The 22,048-nt window shown below is 41.5% G+C and overlaps 1 protein-coding gene across 1 annotated transcript; it reads left to right on the top strand.

Moving 5' to 3' along the window:
* Positions 1 to 222: 222 nt before the first annotated feature.
* RP2 (RP2 activator of ARL3 GTPase) lies at positions 223 to 17,929 on the top strand. The gene is made up of 5 exons (XM_079972955.1): positions 223 to 469; positions 13,662 to 14,327; positions 15,833 to 15,947; positions 17,042 to 17,127; positions 17,741 to 17,929. Exons 1-5 carry the CDS (start codon positions 335 to 337, stop codon positions 17,822 to 17,824), a joined length of 1,086 nt encoding a protein of 361 aa, XP_079829081.1. The 5' UTR covers positions 223 to 334; the 3' UTR covers positions 17,825 to 17,929.
* The last annotated feature ends 4,119 nt before the right edge of the window (positions 17,930 to 22,048 follow it).

Below are 22,048 nucleotides of genomic sequence, written 5' to 3'. Positions count from 1 at the left end.
ATTATTATTTTTTGAGGAAAGAAAAAACCCCACTTCTCCCTCTGCCTCCAGGCTCAGGCAGGGGAGGAGGAGGAGGAGAGCCTCCCGATTCGTCAATGAGTCCGATTGACGGCCCCGACCCGAGCCGCCGATAGGCTGCCGCTCGCCCATGGGGGCGGAGCCTCCTCCGTCGCCCTGGGAGACGGGCGAGGTTGAAGCCGGAAGCGGGCGCTTAAAGCGGAGGGCGGGGCCAGGCGAGGCTTATTCGGCTAGCGGGAGCCGCGGCTGGGGTGGTGGCCGCTGCCTTGCGCGATCCCGGAGGCGGGCTGCGCGGTGTGGCCGGAGGTGAACCGCCATGGGCTGCTTCTTCTCCAAGCGGAGGAAGCAGGCCAAAGAGCCGAAGCCCGGCGGCGAGAGCGGGGACGGAGACGTCGCGGTGCCCTCGGAGGCCGAGAAGCAGCCGCAGTACAGCTGGGACCAGCGAGCCAAGGTAACCCTCCGCCCTGCCGCCCACTCCCCGCCAGGACCAGCTGCACGCGCGGCTGCTGCTTCCCTCCCCTTCTTCCTCCCCCGTTGCTTCTCCCTTGACTGCACGCGTGATCCTCCCTTTCGGACGCCCCTTTCTCCCCTTGGGGCTCTTTCCTTCCCCGCTGCATCTGCCAAGGATGCACGTGTGAACGCCCTTGGAACAGACACGGGTTGGCTTGGGGTGGCGGAAGCCTGTGGTTTTCCTCCTATCGGCTCTTCCAAGTGCCTCTTCGGGAGAGGGTGGGTGGAAGGGGCCGCACTTCTTGGACCTGAGCGTGAGGGGGGGGGGGTATTTTTGCAGAAAAATCTGTATTTAGACGCCCTTCCGTAGGCTGGTTGTGGTCCAAAATTGCTCGGGTACCTTAATATCCTTAATGTTGTGCAAGCAATTCTGCTACGTGTGGACTTCCATGTCGCTCATCATCATTTCTTCAGCGCCTCTCTACTGACGTCCCGAGCTCCTTTCTTTTTACACGTCTTCTGTCTTTCGTTACTCTTCCTTCCTCTCTGCGTGTACTTCCTTTTCCAGCACGTCTTATCCTCTTACCTGCTTACGGAGCAGGCTCAACATCTCTTAGCGCATCCCTTTCTTATCCCTAAGGAAGGTGGTTATCTAACTCCTTAAGTCTGCCCTTACTATGCATAGTAAGTGTTGTGGGATCCTAAAGACTACAACAAAGGGTTGTGGAATAAGCTGTTTTGTACTTTCACTCTCAGCATCCTGCGAAAGGTATTTCAAATACCGTAATGCCGCCAATCGATTTGCCTTTGAGGTACCTCAACACATTTTGTGTTTGGCAGCTGATATAGTTATCGCTCTGGGATTTTGAGCAAAGAGGGCATCATTGTAATCTTGTGTATCTGATTGTAAAACATAATGGTTTTCTCTTATTTCATCCCTCCTACCCACCCCAACCCCTTGTGAATTGGCAATGAGGCTGCAGGTAGTAGCCAAGGCAGCTGTTTCCCACAGAGGATTCTGTGCTTGTTTGCTAACTAATTGCATTCTTTCCACAACACTATGTAAGCCGCTCTTTGAGGTCATATACACTTTATTTTCCTGGCTCCCTAATTATTTTTTGTTTAGTTGGTTCTGTGCATTGGGTATTTCAAAATTTAGAGGTAATGTAACACTTGACTCATGTTATGGTCATGTGCTTGGTGGGTGGTGTAGGTGATTTCAACTGAGGAAGCTTTTCTGTAGTTTTTGACTCAACTTCCTCTTGTGGTAATGAAAGGAACTTCCCTTAAACAGTATAGTTTGCAATTTGATAGATCTCATACTAAGGAGTCTAAAATGTTTTTTTTTTGCATGACACCATCATTTTTTTTTTAGTCCATGGAACCCTTTGGTTCCATAAACTCATCCCCTGTACCCCCTGCCCTATAAAAAAAAGTGCTTTGCATGACCCGCTAAGGAAGATAAGGTAAAGGTAAAGGGAGCCCTGACCATTAAGTCCAGTTGTGACCGACTCTAGGGTTGCGGCACTCATCTCACTTTATTGGCCAAGGGAGCCGGCGTACAGCTTCCGGATCATGTGGCCAGCATGACCAAGCCGCTTCTGGTGAACCAGAGCAGCGCACGGAAACGCCATTTACCTTCCCGCCGGAGCTGTACCTATTTATCTACTTTGACATGCTTTCAAACTGCTAGGTTGGCAGGAGCAGGGATCAAGCAACGGGAGCTCACCCTGTTGCGGGGATTCGAACAGCCAACCTTCTGATCAGCAAGTCCTAGGCTCTGTGGTTTAACCCACAGCGCCACCCTCTAGACAGTAAAATGCAAAACAGTGACAATCATTTGCAGAATTACTGTATTCAAAATCCAATTAAAACTATTTAGTTTCATTCAGCATAATTTATGCATTTAAATCAGTGATACCAGCTTTTCAAAGTCTGATAGTCATTTACACCTCTAGTCATTTACACCCCTGGTACCCCCTAGACCAGGCATCCCCAAACTCGGCCCTCCAGATGTTTTGGGACTACAACTTCCATCATCCCTAGCTAACGGGACCAGTGGTCAGGGATGATGGGAAATGTAGTCCCAAAGCATCTGGAGGGCTGAGTTTGGGGGTGCCTGCCCTAGACTCTTGGTGCCTGCTCCTGTCAGCCATTCCACTGCTCCCTTGAGGAACCACTGTCCTACATAGGATGAATCCTCTTATATGTTAGGGAATGAACTGCTCCCAACGTAGATACGGAAATGAAACACTATTCCATTCTTCAGAGTGACATTGTCTTTGAAATAAACATGCAGTATACTAGTGAAGCGATCAGGTTAAATGTTAATTGGTGTGTTATTTCAAATGTCATTTCATTTGAAGTTATTGTTGAGCTTGATTTTCCAAAATCTGCCATCCTGCCTGCACAGAGGTGGGAAATCTGTGCTCCTCTAGATATTTCAGGACTCACAACAGGCCTAGCCAGCGTGGACAGTGGTCAGGGATTATGGCAGTGCAGCCGAGCATCGTCTTGAGGGCTGCACTTTCCCCACCTCTGTCTTTAGGCCTGTCTATTCCTTTTCTGAGATTGCATATAGCAATGTGTTTCAGGGAATAGCCCTTCCTTTTAAAGAGAGTGCCTAGGTAAACTGTACTAATTCCCTGTGCTATCACTATTCTAAAGCATTGCAGACTTACCTGCAGCAGACTTGACACACTTAAATTTAAGGGTTATATTTATATTTAACCATGGCCAAATGCCCTTGTCACCTAAGGCTCTTAAGTGGATTAAAAGCCACCAGTTTAATATGTTTTAAAACGGATGGTGATGGACTTCCGGAGGCGGCGCGAATGACAATGGCGGTCCTTCTCGCGCTGTGAGAAGGAAGCTCTCCAGAATCGGGTCGTCCGCTACGGCAAAGCGGAAAACCCCAGGCAGCAAGAGCCTGGGGACGTGGGACTCGGCGGGTGCCAAGAGCGACCCTGGAAACGTTGAAGAGACCCCGTAAGGAGCCTCGGATCGTGGAGGGGGTCGCGGCGCTGTGAGTCGATCGCTACTCTGGAGAGTGAAGCCGCGCAGCTGCTGTCGGTGAGCGCTGAGCTTTCTTCCTTAAAATACTGGGAACCGAAAAGCAACAACCCGTGAGTAAGAAGGGATTTTTTACGATTGGAGTCTAAATTATTGGAAATTCTGCTGAAAGCGGAGAGACGTTAAAAGGAAGTCCGTCTTCCGCTGCTATTTAAACTTCAAAGCAAAAGAGCTGGAGGCGTGGAGCCATTGAAGAGGCTTTTAAGTTATTTTGATCTGAACATTTTCTGAAGCTGTTTCTGGGCAAAGTAAGGATCTAATTTATTTATTGGACTTATTCTTTTAAGTGGACTGTGTCAATCTTCTGTTTTGGGAATTACAAAATCTTAACTGAGAAGCCCAGGCAGTAGGGCTGCCTGAACAGTAGAACTGTCAGCTTGCAGACTTGGCTATTGTGTATTTGGATTTGCAACAATCTGAGCTTATTTGGACTTGTTACTTTGGACTTGCTATTTTGAAACACCAGTTGGCACTTGTCAGAAACAATGTTATGCTTTTAACACCAACTCTGCTAAACATTAGCTATTGAAGGTCTGTGGACATTAAATTGGACTTAATTGATTTTATTTGAATGGACTTCTTCCCTCAAAACATTCTAAGCTCCCTCTAGAGGAATTTGGATTTACAGCAGTGACACTATTTTACTTTCTCTTTCCTTTCCTCCTATTTGACTGTTTGCTCTTGGGCTGTTACATTCTCATGGGAACAACTCAGTTTGACCTTGGCTCCCAGATAAAATTGGAATGAGTGGCACAAGAAAAAGAGGAGCAAGAACTAGACAAATAACTTTAACCTCAGCCTTACAGACACGTAGATCATCTGTACCTACTCTGCCGTCAGCGGGGGAAGAAGAAATTGTGTCTACTCTGCCGTTGGCAGGGGAAGAAGAAACTGAGCAGTTACAGTTGGAAGATAATGGCCTCAGGAACAACTGCTTCAATTTTAGAGAAAATTTATGAAAAATTGGAGTCTCTGGATAAAAAAGTAGAATCTCTGGATAAGAAAGCGGATGAACAAACAGCTAAAATAGACCAAAATACAGCTAGTCTAAATAAAATAACTGGACAGATGGCACAGAACGTACAAGCAATTGGGCAGTTAACTGAGGCCACTGTAGAGAATCGTAAATTGGCTGAGGCCACTAGCCAAAAGGTCGAAAATTTAGAACAAGAGGTAAAACCATTCTATAAACAAGTTGGAGAGCAACAGATGTATTTGTCTATGATAGAATTGCGGAATCGGGAAAACAATTTAAGGTTAAGGTCAATACCAGAAGTTGAAGAAGGAAACCTAGCTGAGTTCCTGACCAAAGAATTTTCCAAGTTCTGGCCTATCCAGGAAGAAAAGGACTTTAAAATTGTGTCGGCTTTCAGACTTGGAAAATTTGCAAAGAAGGATAAGCCCAGAGACTGTTTGATAACTTTGAGATCGAAGGAGGAAAGGGACAAGATATTGGGCCAACGTTACGAAAAGTCATTGGACATTTTGGATAAAAGAGCTGAAATTTATAAAGACATCCCGAAACAACTGCTGGACCTTAGATCCGCCTATCTTGAATTGACCAGATTGTTAAGGAGCAACTCAATCATCTTTAGGTGGGAATTTCCTCAGGGATTATCCTTTACCTTCAGAGGGAAGAAAGTCAAAATTAAAACAATTGAAGACAGAGATAAATTCTTGACTGCCTACGGAGAGGACCTTCAGAAAGGAATTGAAACACCATTTGGGCCTGGAGCATCTGCTGTACTTCTACCCTTGGAACCTGGAGACTCAGAGAAAAAGATACCACCCCTAGAGAAATAACAGAATTGTTTAGGATGTCTCTGCAACTGTTGAGTTGGAATATTAATGGGTGCAATTCCCCGGAAAAAAGGAGGAAACTATTTCATATATTGAAAAAAGAACAATTGGACATTATTTGTTTGCAAGAAACACATGTGACTAGGCTCCACAGAAAAGTGCTAATAAATAAAAGATTAGGCCAAGAATTTATTTCTTCGGATCGAGTTAAGAAAAGAGGAGTGGTGATCTATGTAAAAGAGAGCCTGTCACCTAAATTTTTGTTCAAAGATGAGCAAGGAAGAATTTTGGCAATCGAGATACAATACCAAGGAGAGAAGTTTTTGATATTAGGAATTTACGCACCAAATGAGGGGAAATCGGAATTTTACAAGAAGTTGCATGAGAGCGTCCTGGACTATCTGGACTATGACAACATCATTATGATGGGAGATATGAACGGCGTGGTATCAACCAACATGGATAAGTCACATAATCAAAATGTTACAAAAGATGGCAGACTACCTAAGACCTTTTTTGAACTGACTGACAATATGGACTTGATTGACATCTGGAGGACAAAGAACCCCTTGGGAAGAGAAGGAACATTCTTTTCTGAAGCCCAACTGACATGGACGAGAATCGACCAAATATGGATATCCAGAGGTCTGGCACCTAAGACGAGAAAGGTGGAAATCTGCCCAAAGACCTGCTCCGACCATAATGCTGTAAAGATGGTTATGACACTACTACCAACCGGCTCCTTTAGATGGAAGATGAATGACAATTTGTTCAGAGATCAGGAGATAACCAAGAAGGCCCAAAAAGTCCTGAAGGATTATTTTGAGATAAATTTGAATACTACAGTGGAAAAAAGAATTATCTGGGACGCAAGTAAGGCTGTGATGAGGGGGTTCTTGATACAACAGAATGCTGTAAAGAAAAGGACACAAAATGAGAAAAAAAGATAAGATTCTGAAGAAAATTAAAGAATTTGAGAAGAAGTTAAGATTAAATCCGAAGTCATAGCCGATTCTGAGAGAAATTAAACTCTATCAAGCACAATATTCCAAATTGATAAATCAGGAAATAGAGTGGAAAGTTAAATTAATGAAACAAAGAACATTTGAATCAGCAAACAAATGTGGAAAACTGCTAGCATGGCAGTTGAAGAAGAGACAAAAATTAAATACTGTTACAAATTTAGAGGTTGAAGGAAGAAATATTCAGAACCCTGTGGATATCAGAAAATGCTTCCAGAGATATTTTTAAAAATTATATACTCAAGGGCCACAAGATGAAATGGAGATAAAACAATTTTTGAAAAAAAATGGACTATCAAAATTATCACAGGAAAATAGAGTAATCCTGAACTCTAAAATAACACGACAAGAGATTGAACAAGCCATTCAGAACACGCAACTGGGCAAATCCCCAGGGCCAGATGGGCTCACCTCCAGGTACTACAAGACATTGAAAGACTATTTGATACAACCATTGTTGGAGGTTCGCAATGAAATTCTGGAGGGGAAGAAGGTGCCGGAATCGTGGAAAGAAGCGTTTATCACATTGATACCAAAATTGGAAACTGAAAAGACTCAACTTAAGAACTACCGCCCCATCTCTCTTTTAAACGTGGATTACAAAATATTTGCAGACATTTTAGCAAGTAGATTTAAAAAAGTTTTTAACCAAGTAATTCACAAGGACCAGGCAGGCTTTCTCCCAGGTAGACATTTGTTTGCTAATACAAGGAACATTATTGATATTTTGGAACTATTGCAAACAAATATCAACACAAAAGCAGTGTTAATTTTCATCGATGTGGAGAAGGCCTTTGATAATATTTCTTGGAAATTTATGAAGGAAAATTTGGAAGGGATGGGAGTGGGACGGGGTTTTGGAAATGGGATAGATGCAATTTATTCAGAACAAAAGGCTAAACTGATAGTAAACAATGTGATTACAGAAGAGTTCAAAATTGAAAAAGGAACACGACAAGGCTGCCCTATTTCCCCATTGTTATTTATTTCGGTCCTGGAGGTGCTCTTGAACATGATTAGAGAGGACTGGTTGGTTAAAGGGATTGAGGTCGGAGAGAAACAATATAAACTTAAAGCGTTTGCAGATGACCTAGTTTTGACTCTACAGGAGCCAGAATCTAGTACGAAAAAAGTACTACAATTGATTCAAGAGTTTGGTCGGGTAGCGGGATTCAAATTAAACAAGCAGAAAACTAAGGTGTTGGGAAAAAATTTGACAGTTACAGAGTCAGAACGGTTTCAGAAAGAGACAGAGTTAAATGTGGTCAAAAAAGTAAAATACCTAGGGGTGAACATAACAGCAAAAAATCTGAGTCTATTTAAAGATAATTATGAGAAATGTTGGGTTGAAATTAAGAGAGACTTAGAAACTTGGACAAGATTGAAACTTTCCTTGTTAGGCCGAATTGCTGCTGTAAAGATGAATGTATTGCCAAAAATGCTGTTTTTATTTCAAACATTGCAGATTGTGGACAAAACAGAGTGTTTCCGGAAGTGGCAGAGAGATATTTCCAAATTTGTCTGGCAGGGCAAAAAGCCCAGAATTAAGTTTAAGATATTAACTGATGCGAAAGAAAGAGGGGGCTTTGCCCTGCCAGACTTAAGGCTGTATTATGAATCAGCAGCTTTCTGCTGGTTAAAAGATTGGCTGCTTCTTGAGAATACTGATGTATTGGATTTGGAAGGTTTTGATAATGCGTTTGGTTGGCATGCATATTTATGGTATGACAAGGTTAAGATTAATAGGAATTTCAAGAACCATATCGTCAGAAAAGCATTGTTTAATGTCTGGACAAAATACAAAGACTTATTGGAAAACAAAACTCCAAGGTGGCTTTCACCATTGGAAGCTAAGGCCCGAAAAAGACTCAATATGGAGGCCAAATGGCAGAAATATTGGGAAATATTAGAAAAAGATGGAGACAACTGGAAATTGCAGAGTCAGGAGAAAATGAAAGACAAAGTGCGAGATTGGTTACATTATGCTCAGATTAAAGAAGTTTTTAAACTTGATAAAAAGCTAGGATTCCAGGTGGAAAAATCGAAGTTAGAAACGGAACTGTTAGAGCCTAAGACTAAGGTACTTTCAAGAATGTATAACTTGCTGTTAAAATGGAACACACAAGATGAAATGGTTAAATCGGCTATGATAAAGTGGGCACAGGACATTGGGTACAATATTATGTTTGAGGACTGGGAAAAATTGTGGACTACTGGGCTGAATTTCACTGCATGTAATGCTTTGAAAGAAAATGTAATGAAAATGATATACAGATGGTACATGACCCCAGTCAAACTTGCAAAAATATACCACTTGTCTGATAATAAGTGTTGGAAATGTAAGGAAAATGAAGGAACCTTCTTTCACCTTTGGTGGACTTGCCCTAAAGTGAAGGCTTTCTGGGAAATGATATATAATGAGCTGAAAAAGGTATTTAAGTATACCTTCCTTAAGAAACCAGAGGCCTTCCTTTTGGGTATTGTTGGCCAAGGATCGAACTAAAGAAGGATCGAACATTTTTTATGTATGCAACAACAGCAGCAAGGATACTCGTTGCCAAGCATTGGAAAACTCAAGATCTACCCACACTGGAAGAATGGCAGATGCAACTGTTGGACTATATGGAACTGGCCGAGATGACGGGCAGAATCCGAGACCTGGGAGAGGAGACGGTGGAAGAAGATTGGAGAAAATTTAAGATTTATTTGCAAAAGTATTGTAAATTGTATGAATGTTAAGCAGGATGTTTGATCATAAACAATTGGGCACCATGGAAACAAATGAAGTGAATTATGAAGATAAGTTAAATTTATGAAAAAACTAATTTTTTAGATAATTATTGGGTTAATCTTAATGCACTGAAGAGGAAATAAACATATCTAAAATTTAAGATATAACATTGTAAAAATGGATTTTAAGGTGGGGATAAGGTGAGAAATTGCTGGTTTAATTTTTTATAAATTTGGAACGTAGGAGCGGGAGATGTGAGGAAGTCCAAGGAGGATCAGAAAATATGTTATGACACATGACATTTTTGTATGTTTTATTTTGTTTGTTGTATTTAAAAAATCTTTAATAAAAATTATTTAAAAAATAATAATAATAAAACGGATGGTGATGGAGGAGGATTGGAATTAAGGCAGACGAGGCTGCTTGATGAGAAGAACTTGTAATAAATGCTGCACAGGTGTGACCTGCAACAAATGTTGCTGTGTAGAATACTCTGCTTTTGAATTATGGTGCTGGAAGGAGACTCGAGAGTCCCATGGACTGCAAGAAGATCAGACACATCCATTCTTAAGGAAATCAGCCCTGAGTGCTCACTGGAAGGACAGATCGTGAAGCTGAGGCTCCAATACTTTGGCCACCTCATGAGAAGAGAAGACTCCCTGGAAAAGACCCTGATGTTGGGAAAGATTCAGGGCACAAGGAGAAGGGGACGACAGAGGACGAGATGGTTGGAAAGTGTTCTCAAAGCTACAAACATGAGTTTGACCAAACTGCGGGAGGCAGTGGAGGACAGAAGTGCCTGGCGTGCTCTGGTCCATGGGGTCACGAAGAGTCGGACACGACTAAACGACTAAACAACAACAGAATACTCTACCTCAAATTTCTAGATACTCTTTCTCCCACCACAGTGTCCAGGCAATGTTCTGAATCTGTTTAGGCCTTGGGTTGTTTTCATAGCTTGCTTAGGTTTCCGCCCCCCCCTAAAGTTTTTGTTTTTGTTTTGTACTTGTGCAAACCATGGCTTCCTCTGAAAGTGGTGCTGTTTGGGCTATATGAGGACCTGCTTTTTGAGAATTAAAATCTGTGTGTGTGTGTGTGTGTGTGTGTGTGTAGTATGTGTGTGTGTGTGCGCACACCCACCCACACCCATTAATTCATGGCTAGTTCTGTATAAATTTTCCTAGTGTCATCTTCTCCAGCTCTTCTGTAGCAGGAGTGAGCAGAACAGCCTTGTCAAATCTACTTGGTTTTTTACTTGAACCCTAAGAACAGGGGTGGGGTGGGGGAACCAGAGACATAAGGAGAAGGCATGTAATCAGAATTAAAGAACTACAGTGGTACCTCGGGTTAAATACTTAATTCGTTCCAGAGGTCTGTTCTTAACCTGAAACTGTTCTTAACCTGAAGCACCACTTTAGCTAATGGGCCTCCTGCTGCCACCGCGCCGCCAGAGCACAATTTCTGTTCTCATCCTGAAGCAAAGTTCTTAACCTGAAGCACTATTTCTGGGTTAGCAGAGTATGTAACCTGAAGCGTATGTAACCTGAAGCGTATGTAACCTGAGGTACCACTGTACAGGCCTATGAGTGCATGCTGAGCCTAGGAACTGAGTTGGGAAGAGCACAGAAAGAAGAAACTCCATGGTACACAGCACAACCAGATGCCTTCATATGCCTCACAGCAGGTGCTATAACTCTACAACAGTTTGACTTCACCCCAGAAGACTCACACTTCCATTGTCTCCTGAGACTGATGGATACCAACCAACATCTAGAAACAAATTAAGATTTTAAATCAAGTCCACTCCTTGTTAGCTTTCTTCATTTCAGCAGCCTATTTTACATAAAAATACTATATTGGAGCCATTGTTCAATAATTGGGAGTCTGTAGCTATTGCTGATCTACTGCAGATCCCTGCGAGATCTACCAGTAGATTCTGATCTGCCTACTGCCGCTCTTTAGAATGTACGGTTTGGCATTAGTAAGATAATCAAATTGGCTATACTTTCATATTTCAAACACAGCTAGAAAATCAAGAGTGTGGGTGAGCCTTAATTTCAGGTCGTTTTAGGTCCTAAAACTCACTTTATTGAAGGGCTTGTGTGAATGTAGATGAAAGTAGGTCAGGTTTTAGTCTGCCTGTAACCACTTTTCAAGAGTTTCCTACTGGTACATTTTATACATGAGGCAAGAAAACCATTTGCCGTACAGTAGATAGTATGATCTTGTGGTGTTGTAGCTATAATTTTTAATTGGTTGCCTATTCTTTTAATTCTGCTGTGCTCTGCCGAGCAGGACCGAACAGGCCACACACACTCATGCAGTGCAGTTACAGAGAACAGCATTACTGGGCATTCCTGAGTTCGTGACATGCCTTTGTATCTTTTCTTGTCCTGCCTTGCTTAATCCTGGACTATAACTTCAACATTCACAATACACTTTAAAAAGCATTTTTAAAGCATATTTCAGGGCAGAATAAGAGCACTAAAATGTGTGACAGTTCCCAGCAATATGTGTAACTTCGCTTTCTGGGCAATTTTAGTTCCACATGTACATGTATCTGCATGTAGTGTATAAATAGAACATTTTACAGGAAAAATACTACTGTGATGTGACTTGGGGGAGTTTTTTTCCCCTTTCTGATCAACTTCCTTTTTTTATAAGGGATTCAGTAAATAAACTAAATAGTTATTTTAACATAGTTATGTTACCTGGGTTTAATAGCATATGTAGCTGATCCCTTTTAGAAAAGGTTTAGAGATGGAACTTTGAAGTTGCCTTGTTAATGTTAACTATGGTTTGTCGCAATTTGGATGTCATGGCAAACAAAGCAAAACATTCCAGACTGCTTCTTAAGACTATACAGAAGGAGCAAGGCTTACTGTGGCACCATTCTTCTATCACCAGTGTTCGAAACTCCCATTGTTCTAAGCACATTTTGCGACAGGGAATTTCATTAGCATGAGCAGTTTCTGTGCTCTGGGGTTCAGTACTGCACCTAAGATTTCAGATTAAAACTGCAGATTGGAAGGAAAGGAGGACTTTTTTCTGTCTTCCCACTTCCAGCTACACTCTGAAGACTGGAGAAGAGACCCTTTTAAGAATATTAGGGGGGTGGGCAGGGGAAGGACTAGACCATGTGAAAAATAAGCATAATATTTTAGCTGCAGTTCATTCATTTTCTGCTTTGTATTCTTACTATATAAAAAAGCGTGCCTAGACATTCCATTGTTGCGCCCATAAGCTAGGTTTAAGGTGCCATTTAGCTCCTAGCTTTCATATCTCAGTTTTTAACACTATCACCAAGTCAGTTTAGTGATTCGTGTGAATGAACTTTTTCAAGTCGATAAGAACTGCATTCTTCAAGTTACCAATTTGTTTACGGTGCAGTAATATGTTAGATTTCGTATCTAAAAGTCAGTTTTACTTTTTGCTCCTTGAGGGAATTGGGAGGAAAATGAATATTTGAGGAAGTTAAACTAGATTGCAACAGTGCTTCAACTGCATTCTTAACATTGCCAAATAAAATGGGGAAAGAAGACAAAAAGGAAACAAAGGAGCTCTTAGCATTTGGCCTTCAATTTGCTATGACACCAGGGAAGAACAAAAATGATGGCATGAAATGCTGCCTGAATAGTCTTGGTTCTACATGGATGCTGCTGTTCCTGTACTAGATTTGAGTGTGGTTTTTATTTTGAGAATCTTCTGAAAGGTGATTTTTAGTCACTCTTGGTACAATAGACCAGAATATGAGTATTCTAAGTAAATATCAGGGTTAAAAGCACATTATTTGTGTTCTGTTTCTGGCAGTAATAAGACTTGCTGGCTAATTTTATTAAATTATTATGTTCTAAATTACCTCAATTATCTGTTGACGTTGTGGATGTGTTGTAACTTGGCTTGCTATCTATAGCCTAAAGTTACCTAACTATAATATACTCCCTAAAAACAGTAATCATTCCTCTGCCCTTTCCTTATTAAAGTTAGTCTGGAGTATATGATGGTGCCCTATGCCAAGTCATATCTTCGGTTCATATAGCTCAATATTGTTGGCACTGAAAGACAGTGGCTCCTCAAGATTTCATGATGGAGTATTTTCCCTAGCCCCCCCCCCCCGGGGGGGGGGCAAGGTGGATTGAACCTGTGATCTCTTGCAAGCAAAGCATATGCTGTGTTGCTGAATTACAGCCCCTCCCCAGCGTACATATTTAACTGTAAACCTTAGCAATTCTGTTCTTAAAAAGGTTATTCTATCAGTGAAAAAGCATCACCGAACTTCTGTGTATTCAGTTTTATTTCATGGCAGAACTTCATATCTGACGGGTTGACCATTGTATGCCACTTGTATACTCATTGGCAACAAAAATCAGTCCAAAAAGAATATCTTTCCTTGCATCTCTTATCCTTGAGTAACAGGACAGTTGCTTATCTAAATAACAGAGAAAATATTTCTTTGGAATACAGCAATGTCACAAAAGAAGTAAGTCATTCACCACAATGTGCTAACTTTCTCTTAGGGATAGCTTATTAAGTGTATTGTCTTGCTACATGCCTTGCTTTTCTTTCAGATTGATCCTAAAGACTACATGTTTTCTGGACTCAAGGACGAAACAGTAGGGCGTTTACCTGGGAAAGTTGCAGGGCAACAGTTTGTTATCCAAGACTGTGAAAACTGCAATATCTACATCTTTGACCACTCGGCTACAATCACTATTGATGACTGTACAAACTGCCGAATATTTTTAGGACCTGTGAAAGGCAGCGTGTTTTTCCGCGATTGCAAAGATTGTAAATGTGTAGTGGCTTGCCAACAGTTTCGTACCCGGGACTGCAGAAAGATGGACGTCTTTCTGTGCTGTGCCACCCAACCCATCATTGAATCATCTACAGGTATGAAGTTTGGGTGTTTCCAGTACTACTATCCAGAGCTGGCTTTGCAGCTGAAAGATGCAGGGCTGAGCATCTTTAACAATACATGGAGCAATATCCATGATTTCACACCAGTATCGGGAGAGAACAACTGGAGTCTTCTAGCTACGGACGCTTTAGTTCAGGACCATGTACCACTGCCAACTGCTGAGGAACTGAAAGCTGTCAGGATTTCAACAGATGCCAACAGGAGCATAATTCCAGTTACGCAGGGTAGACGTCCAAAGCACAGTGAAGAATCTTGCCTGGCCGTATTCTTTGCTGGGGATTATACAACTGCCAATGCTAGAAAGTTAATTGATGAGGTAAGAAACACACGGCTGTCTCTCATATCTTGACTTGTATTTCTTAAAAACTATGAGACCTTTCTGGAAACGTACATTTAAGTGTCAAATTACCGTATTTTTTGCTCTATAAGACTCACTTTTTCCCTCCTAAAAAGTAAGGGGAAACGTGTGTGCGTCTTATGAAGCGAATGCAGGCTGCGCAGCTATCCCAGAAGCCAGAACAGCAAGAGGGATTGCTGCTTTCACTGCGCAGCAATCCCTCTTGCTGTTCTGGCTTCTGAGATTCAGAATTTCCCCCCCTTCTTTTCCTCCTCCAAAAACTAGGTGCGTCTTGTGGTCTGGTGCGTCTTATAGAGCGAAAAATACGGTACTCTTTAGTTTCTAAATGGCTGCTAGGAAGTTGCACTTGGTATAGCACAAACTATTGCTCTGGATTTATCTGTTTTCCTATATCCACATTCACTGTGCGGAGAGGAAATTTACTGTGAGGGTGGGGTGCTGTAACTTCATCCTGTAGCCTACTTAATTCTTTTAACCTAGCCATTGGAGAAAATTCATCAGATTTGGATAAGACCATGGATTGTATCCAGTTAGCTTGCATAAAAAGGCTATGATCAAGAAAATTATTCCTGTTTACAATACAGTGGTACCTCAGGTTAAGAACTTAATTTGTTCTGGAGGTCCGTTCTTAACCTGAAACTGTTCTTAACCTGAGGTACCACTTCAGCTAATGGGGCGGCCACGCAATTTCTGTTCTCATCCTGAAGCAAAGTTCTTAACCTGAGGTACTATTTCTGGGTTAGTGGAGTCTGTAACCTGAAGCGTCTGTAACCTGAGGCACCACTGTATTCAGTCATTTGCTTTACCTTTGTCCCCCTAGTGAAGGAATGGTCTCTGATGCACTGTATGGGGAGTGGGAGTTGAAGATTGCCTTGATGAAAGGTTCTGCCACATCAAATAATTTTCCATAGGGCACCATTTCGTAGAATCCTAAAATCATAGAATCTTAAGAGTTAGAAGGGATCCAGGAGTCAGCTAGTCCAACCCCTACAATGCAGGAACCTTAGCTATACCATTTACATACTACCCCATGTCATCTGTGGATGGGGGTTGCTTCACATTTTTCATTTGTGCACTTGCCACAGTGGCTTATTACTTTGGAACATGATACTGGATAACCTGAGGTTCAATAAAAAGGGGAAGAAGCATAGGAGCCGACTCCTTGGGCCTGAGTTCCCTTCGCCCCACCATAAAATATTTGAGGGGACCGTCCCCTCCCATGGTTGACGTGCATTGCATTCAAATGTGGGGCAGAGCTTACCTGCCCCCCTCCCCACTATTTTATTCCAGTTGCCACCTCTGGGAGGAAGCATAAAGAAACAAAGGTGAAGCAAATGACTGGATATTGTAAACAGGATTATTATTATTATTGCATATATTGGTTATAGTCTTTATACAAGCAAAATGGTATGCTAAGTAATATTTAGTTAATTTATATGAAATTCTAATTCTTGTTGAAATAGATGACTGGCAAGGGCTTCTGGCTAGTTCAGACTAAAGAGGTTTCCATGAAAGCAGATGATGCTCGGCGAGTGTTCCAGGAAAGAGCGTCTGAATTTATCCCTTTAGTTGAAAAAGGTATGACAACTCCAAAAAACAAACCCTTCCGTTCCTTTAAATTTACTTAATAAAACGATTGAAGTTGCATTCTTTGATACATATTTTAAGTGTCATTAAAAAAAAAATTAAGGACATAAAAAAGCACAATAACCATAATCTCACATTGAGAATACAATTGTCATTAGTTCTTACATCTAAAGTTGAAAAAACGAGTTGATATAAGCCCTCCAGAAGTCCACATAGGTATCTACAGAAATAATATGCATCATACATTGAGCTTGACAGGGTGCCTATTCAAAGGCTTTTGATAAACATAGCAAAACCTAGGGGTCAGAAAGTATAAATATGCCATATATTGCTCTGTAGGAAGCCCATCTGGCCCTGGTGCTTTTCTAGTCTTCATCTTATGCATGACATTCTTAATTTCTTCCATCTGCAAAGATTTTCCTTTTGTAGCATATCTACAGGAGAACCAACTGCAATAAGAAGATTTAAAAATCACAGCCTATAGGAGCATTTTTATCTTTATAGGTACATTATCCTTCCCGTAAAAATTGGAGTAATACTTCTGAAACTTACCGTATTTTTCGCCCCATAGGACGCACTTTTTCCCCTCCAAAAATGAAGGGGAAATCTGGGTGCATCCTATGGAGCGAATGCAGGCTTCAGGAAGACATCCTCAGCCTAGGCAGCCCTGCAGGAGTTCCTGCAGGGCTGTCTAGGCTGCGGATAGCAGCCTGCCACCCGGCGCGCGGGGCGCCCTGAAGCAGAGCGCCCCTCGCGCCAGGCAGACATCCGCAGCGTGGGGAGCCTTGCGGATGTCTTGCGGGAGTTCCCGCAGGGCTCCGCACGCTGCAGATAGCAGCCTGCCGCCCGGCTGAAACTTCATTCTGGATTGTTGGGGCAGTAGCGTTAGTAGAAGAAAATAGTTGGGAGTACAGAGAGAGGTTCTGCGTAGGTTTCAGACTTCTGGTGTAACACTAGACTTGTTTTCTGAGATACAGCTTTTCTCTCAAGGACTGCTTTGGCTCTTACTGTGAAAAGAGTGCAATATTTTCAGTGGGCCAAATATCTGAAAATTCCTAATGACAAAAATACTGTCTTTTTCTCAGGTCCCGTTGTTGCGCTAGAGTTCTGTGGTGACGGTTCTGTAGCAGCGTGTCAAGACATTGTTGTTAATGTCTTCAGTGGAGCGAAGGTGAGTAGTAGCACAGGTTCTAGAGTTTTCTAGAACTATTGGTATCATTTGCAAGTTACTATAGTTATTCATAAGAGTGCTTGATTCTGAAACCAGTTTGTTTTTTAATTCAATGCTAATTTTAAAAATTAAGACTACTTTTTAACATTTTATCCCTTCCTTCATCCAAGGAGCTTGGGGCAGCATATGTTTCAGCCCTCGGCGACAGGCTTAATGACTGGTCCAATGCGTTTGCTTAACCACAGCCTGCAGTATCCAAACTGTGGTTAATGATAACTATGGCATGTTTGAAACAAGCAAACTACAAACCATGTTTCTCTCACTTTGGTATTACTGTTCTATCCAGGATTTAAGTTGACTTTTAACTTGAATTGACTCAGTAATAGGAGTAGCTTAACAATATGATCCATTTTTTAAAAACTAGAATATTTAGGGAAGCTTTTAATGTTTGATGTATTATAGTATTTTAATATTTTTTGGAAGCCGCCCAGAGTGGCTGGGGAAGCCCAGCCAGATGGGCAGGGTATAAATAATAAATTATTATTATTATTATTGTATAAAATCATCTGGTTGAGGGTATGTTAGTGATTTTCATTTTCATTTTAAACTACAGGTTTTTGTCTCTGAGGACAAGGCATCGGCTTCCAGAGAAGTAGACAGCTTCTATAATTTTGCTGATATGCAGATGGGAATGTGAAGTAGACATAAGCATCTTATTGACGGTTGAGATGTACTTTAGGTTTGTATAGTACTCAGTTGATAGTCGGACACTTTGAAGAAAAACAAGAAGTTGCCTTTACAATTTTTTTTTAAATTAAATGCATCCAACAAATAACATGCCACATATCAGATACCTTTATAAGCTCTTTAGTGCTCACCTGCTTATGTCCAATTCTTTCTTGCATATAATGTTTCAATGTTATAAGCCTGGCAGTCCATTCGGTATGCTTGGTAGAATTTAGGAGCTTTGGTTTTTGTCAAAATTAACCAAGTTCACTCCACAGGTACCATAATTTTGTAGGTGATCTGCTTTTACAGAATACAGAAAATTTTGCTAAAGTTACACACACCTTGATTTTTCAGTGGGAATGATCTAATGTACTTCACTCACACTGAAATCAATATGGCTGACTTTGGATTGTTCCTCTTGCATGCAAGTAGCAGAGATGAGAAATTCCAGCTTAATTTTTTGTGCTAAAGTCTCAGGTTGTACACTGACTTAAAGTATATTTAGTGGCTACACTTTAAATACTCAATCACTGCAGCAGTGCTTGCAGAAACAGAGTTAGTATTCCTACAGGGGACTTAGTACCTCTTGGTACTGAGCGCTACTTTGAATTCTTGCATTAAGAGTAATTTTTCCAAATGTATTAAATTTATGAAAAGCAGGGTGAGCCTCCTTGCATAAAAATCTAAAGTGGGAGCTTGCAAATCCTGCTTTTTGGTCACCCAAATCTGCCCTGAACTTGAGTGTTGATGACTTCACTCTGTTTTGCTTTTTTGGTGCCATCTCCAAGCACCTGTTATAAATGTTAACTTCTATCTCAAATGTCGAAGGAAGATGCATCTGCAGGACTTTGCGCTGGTTTAGAATATCAAAATAAAGATGAAAGATTAACAAGACAATGCAATCAGGTTTACGCATTCTGAGTGCAACACGATGGCTTAGAGTACAAATCATGTCTCTTGGCTATGCTTAATCTGGAAGGTGGCATGTTAAGTACAAAGTAGGTGTACTCAAAAGACTGTAATTATACTGAAATCTGTAGAAACCGGTGCTTTATACAAGCTGTAAAAAGAAATAATTTTCTTTCTTTTTCTTCAACTGTATAAATATGTGCTATATGGAAATAAGGGTTTTATCTGCTAGAATAGTACTATATGCTGGATAAAGACAACATAATTTTTACCTGAAGCTTTAACAGGAAATAACTTTTAAAATCAGAGGAAATGCTCTGCAATGTGTAGGGAGAGATAGTTTGTCAAATCATTGAAGGTTTTTAATAACATTTCCTAATTTCTTTTTATACTGTCAAAATTGAAGTATTCTGTGTAGTTAATTTCTGGATCTTTGTGAATTATTGCTTATTCTTTGTAAGGTAAACTTCAGTTAATTCATTGGTATCATACTACAGTAAGTGCTTTGTCAGGGTTTTGTATGTTTGTTATGGCTTTTATAATGCCTTTTTTGTCTAGCACTTGTAAAATGTGATTTATAATAAATATTTAAATGAAAAAGCCCTGTAACTTTTTAATTAAAGATGTAGGGGTGTGTGCCATGTTCTAAACGAATCTGTTCACGGTTGTGTAACTAATTTAATTGCTCTCATTGCCGCCCTCTTGTCACTTTATTTAGCTGAGCTTTGTCCTTTAAAATTTGACGTTATATACTTCATGTAGCAACTGATAATGAGCTGGATCCAGACAAGACTGAGCCAGGACACTTTCACAACAGGGCTTCTTACTCTCCCACTATTTCCTTTTAAAGGCCTGACAGGAAGGTCCAAACAGGGCCATCCTTAGAACGGGCAAGCCGGGTGGTCCCCCTGGGTGCCGATCAGAGGGGAACACCAAACTGAGCTCAGTGACTGCATTTAAAAAAAATTATTATCTGCAGTGAGTTAGGACAGCAAAAAGCAAGCGTGTGTAACCTTTTCGAGGTTTGATAACTACAAAAATGGTATTATTTCAGTTAGGTTTAAAGTATGTTTCTTTTTTCAGTTTGCACTTTTTTACCTAGCACAAAGGATGTCAATGGAACATAGCTGCTTTTTTTTTTTTTTTTTTTGAGGCAAGCACTTAGCACCTCAAATACTACAAGCACTGTATAATAATATTAAGCTGTAAGAAGTCAGCTATATAGGTCTTTATGTATATACCGTACTTTTCCGTGTATAAGACGAGGTTTTTTTACTATGAAATAATGTTCAAATTTGGGGCTCGTCTTATACACGGTTAGTGCAGGGGGTGATGGGTGATTGGTTGCAGCGCGAGCAGGAGGTTGTCAGCAGCGATTGGGTGGGTGATTGGTGTCTCTGGCAAGGACTTCTTTGGATTGGCCGCTGCTGTGTCCATTGGGTTGTTGATTGGTGGCTGTGGCAAGGTCTGCTGTGGATTGGCTTCCGCTGCGGCAATTGGGCGTGCGCTTGGCGGTGGCTGCTGGCGATCGGGCAGATGCTTAGTGGCTTTTGTGACATGTGCGATTGGCAGCATTTCAGTCTAGTGATTTTTGGCATCTCCCCCCAAAAAAGCTCTTCAAATATGGGCAGTCCCTCCAAAAGAAGCTCAACAACTTTGGGCAACCCCCCCCCCCCATTTTCTTAAATTGGGAGTCCCCAAAAATAGGGGGCGTCTTATACTCTGGGGCGTCGTCTTATACATGGAAAAATACAGTGTATATATAAAAGAGATAAAAGTAATGGATATTCTTAAATAATGAATGCTTATCAAAAGATAGGAACTGCTATAAAACAGCTTTGGCTTGTGCAAACTGCGGCACAGTGGCTGAGAGCAAGGTTTTGAGCAATGTCCTCCTTGGTGGGTAGGATAGCAAATGATGTGAGCCTTTCATCTGCCATGGTAGATCATGAATACGTTTCAGTAAGCTTCAGTTTTCAGAAGCTACGCTTGCCGCTGACAACTCGAAATGTCAGGAGAAATTATACTGCTATCCAGACATTTGGGAATAAGTAATTTGTTTCTCTATAATGGATTTACTGCAGGGCATCTTGTGAGTTTCCCAGGAGGTAGCATCTGATGGAGATGGCCTAGCTCAACACAAATATCTGCACCATCAATGTCAGAGCAGTTGCCATTTGTGAGATCCATATAGTGGGTGAAGAATCCCCGTGTGATATTCAGGCTGCTCAAATCACTCTTCAGCTGAAATGTGAGTGGAGTCAGAGTGTAGAAGAACTCCTGCTTGAAAATTTCTGCTAGACCATTGCACTCCTAATCATGAATCTGACCTTCATATTCAAGCTGCCACATCTTGCAGTACTTATGTGGGTGCTCCTCAAAAGTGGAATTGACATCAAGGACCTCTTTTGCTGTGATAATGACTCCAGCATCACTGCTTTCCCTATATAATGAGATGAACTCCACACATTTCTTCGTGAGGGAAGGAGCAATTGTGTTGTCCATTGTAAGGCATTCTGTAGTTTTAGTTGCAGTATATACGTGGAACATAACATACTGTGATATCAAGTCCATCAGTTGGCCTGCTAGGCACTGTGCTTCATGGTAAAGACCTATGTTTGCTTGAGGTGACTCTGCTAGTTCCATCAGAGCATTGTAAACTTATTTTGTTTTGATACTAAATAGGCTTCATAGGCCTTTATGACTTTGTCAGTGTCTCATTAGCTTCGTAGTGAGGTTGGATTCATGGTCTTTTAGTATCTGCCACCATTGAACAGAGGGGCGCAGGTGGCGCTGTGGGTTAAACCACAGAGCCTAGGACTTGCTGATCAGAAGTTCGGTGGTTCGAATCCCCGTGACGGGGTGAGCTCCCGTTGCTCAGTCCCAGCTCCTGCCAACCTAGCAGTTTGAAAGCACGTCAGAGTGCAAGTAGATAAATAGGTACTGCTCTGGCAGGAAGGTAAACGGCGTTTCCATGCGCTGCTCTGGTTCGTCAGAAGTGGCTTAGTCATGCTGGCCACATGACCCGGAAGCTGTACGCCGGCTCCCTCGGTCAATAAAGCGAGATGAGCGCCGCAACCCCAGAGTCGGTCATGACTGGACCTAATGGTCAGGGGTCCCTTTACCTTTACCTTTTACCATTGATCAGAGAATAGCACAACAGGTTTGTACATCTAAAATTCCTTCTTCCTTACTGGTGCTCTTATTAATCCTAAATTTTCTACTTAGGATTGCCTTTTGCATCCTTCTATTAAAAACTTGGTCTTTAATGAGTTTAAGCAAT

Source organism: Podarcis cretensis, assembly GCF_951804945.1.
Source record: "Podarcis cretensis genome assembly, chromosome: 4".
Lineage (NCBI taxonomy): Eukaryota > Metazoa > Chordata > Lepidosauria > Squamata > Lacertidae > Podarcis > Podarcis cretensis.
The sequence above is the reverse complement of the archived record's forward strand: the minus strand, read 5'-3'. Positions and strand labels throughout refer to the sequence as shown.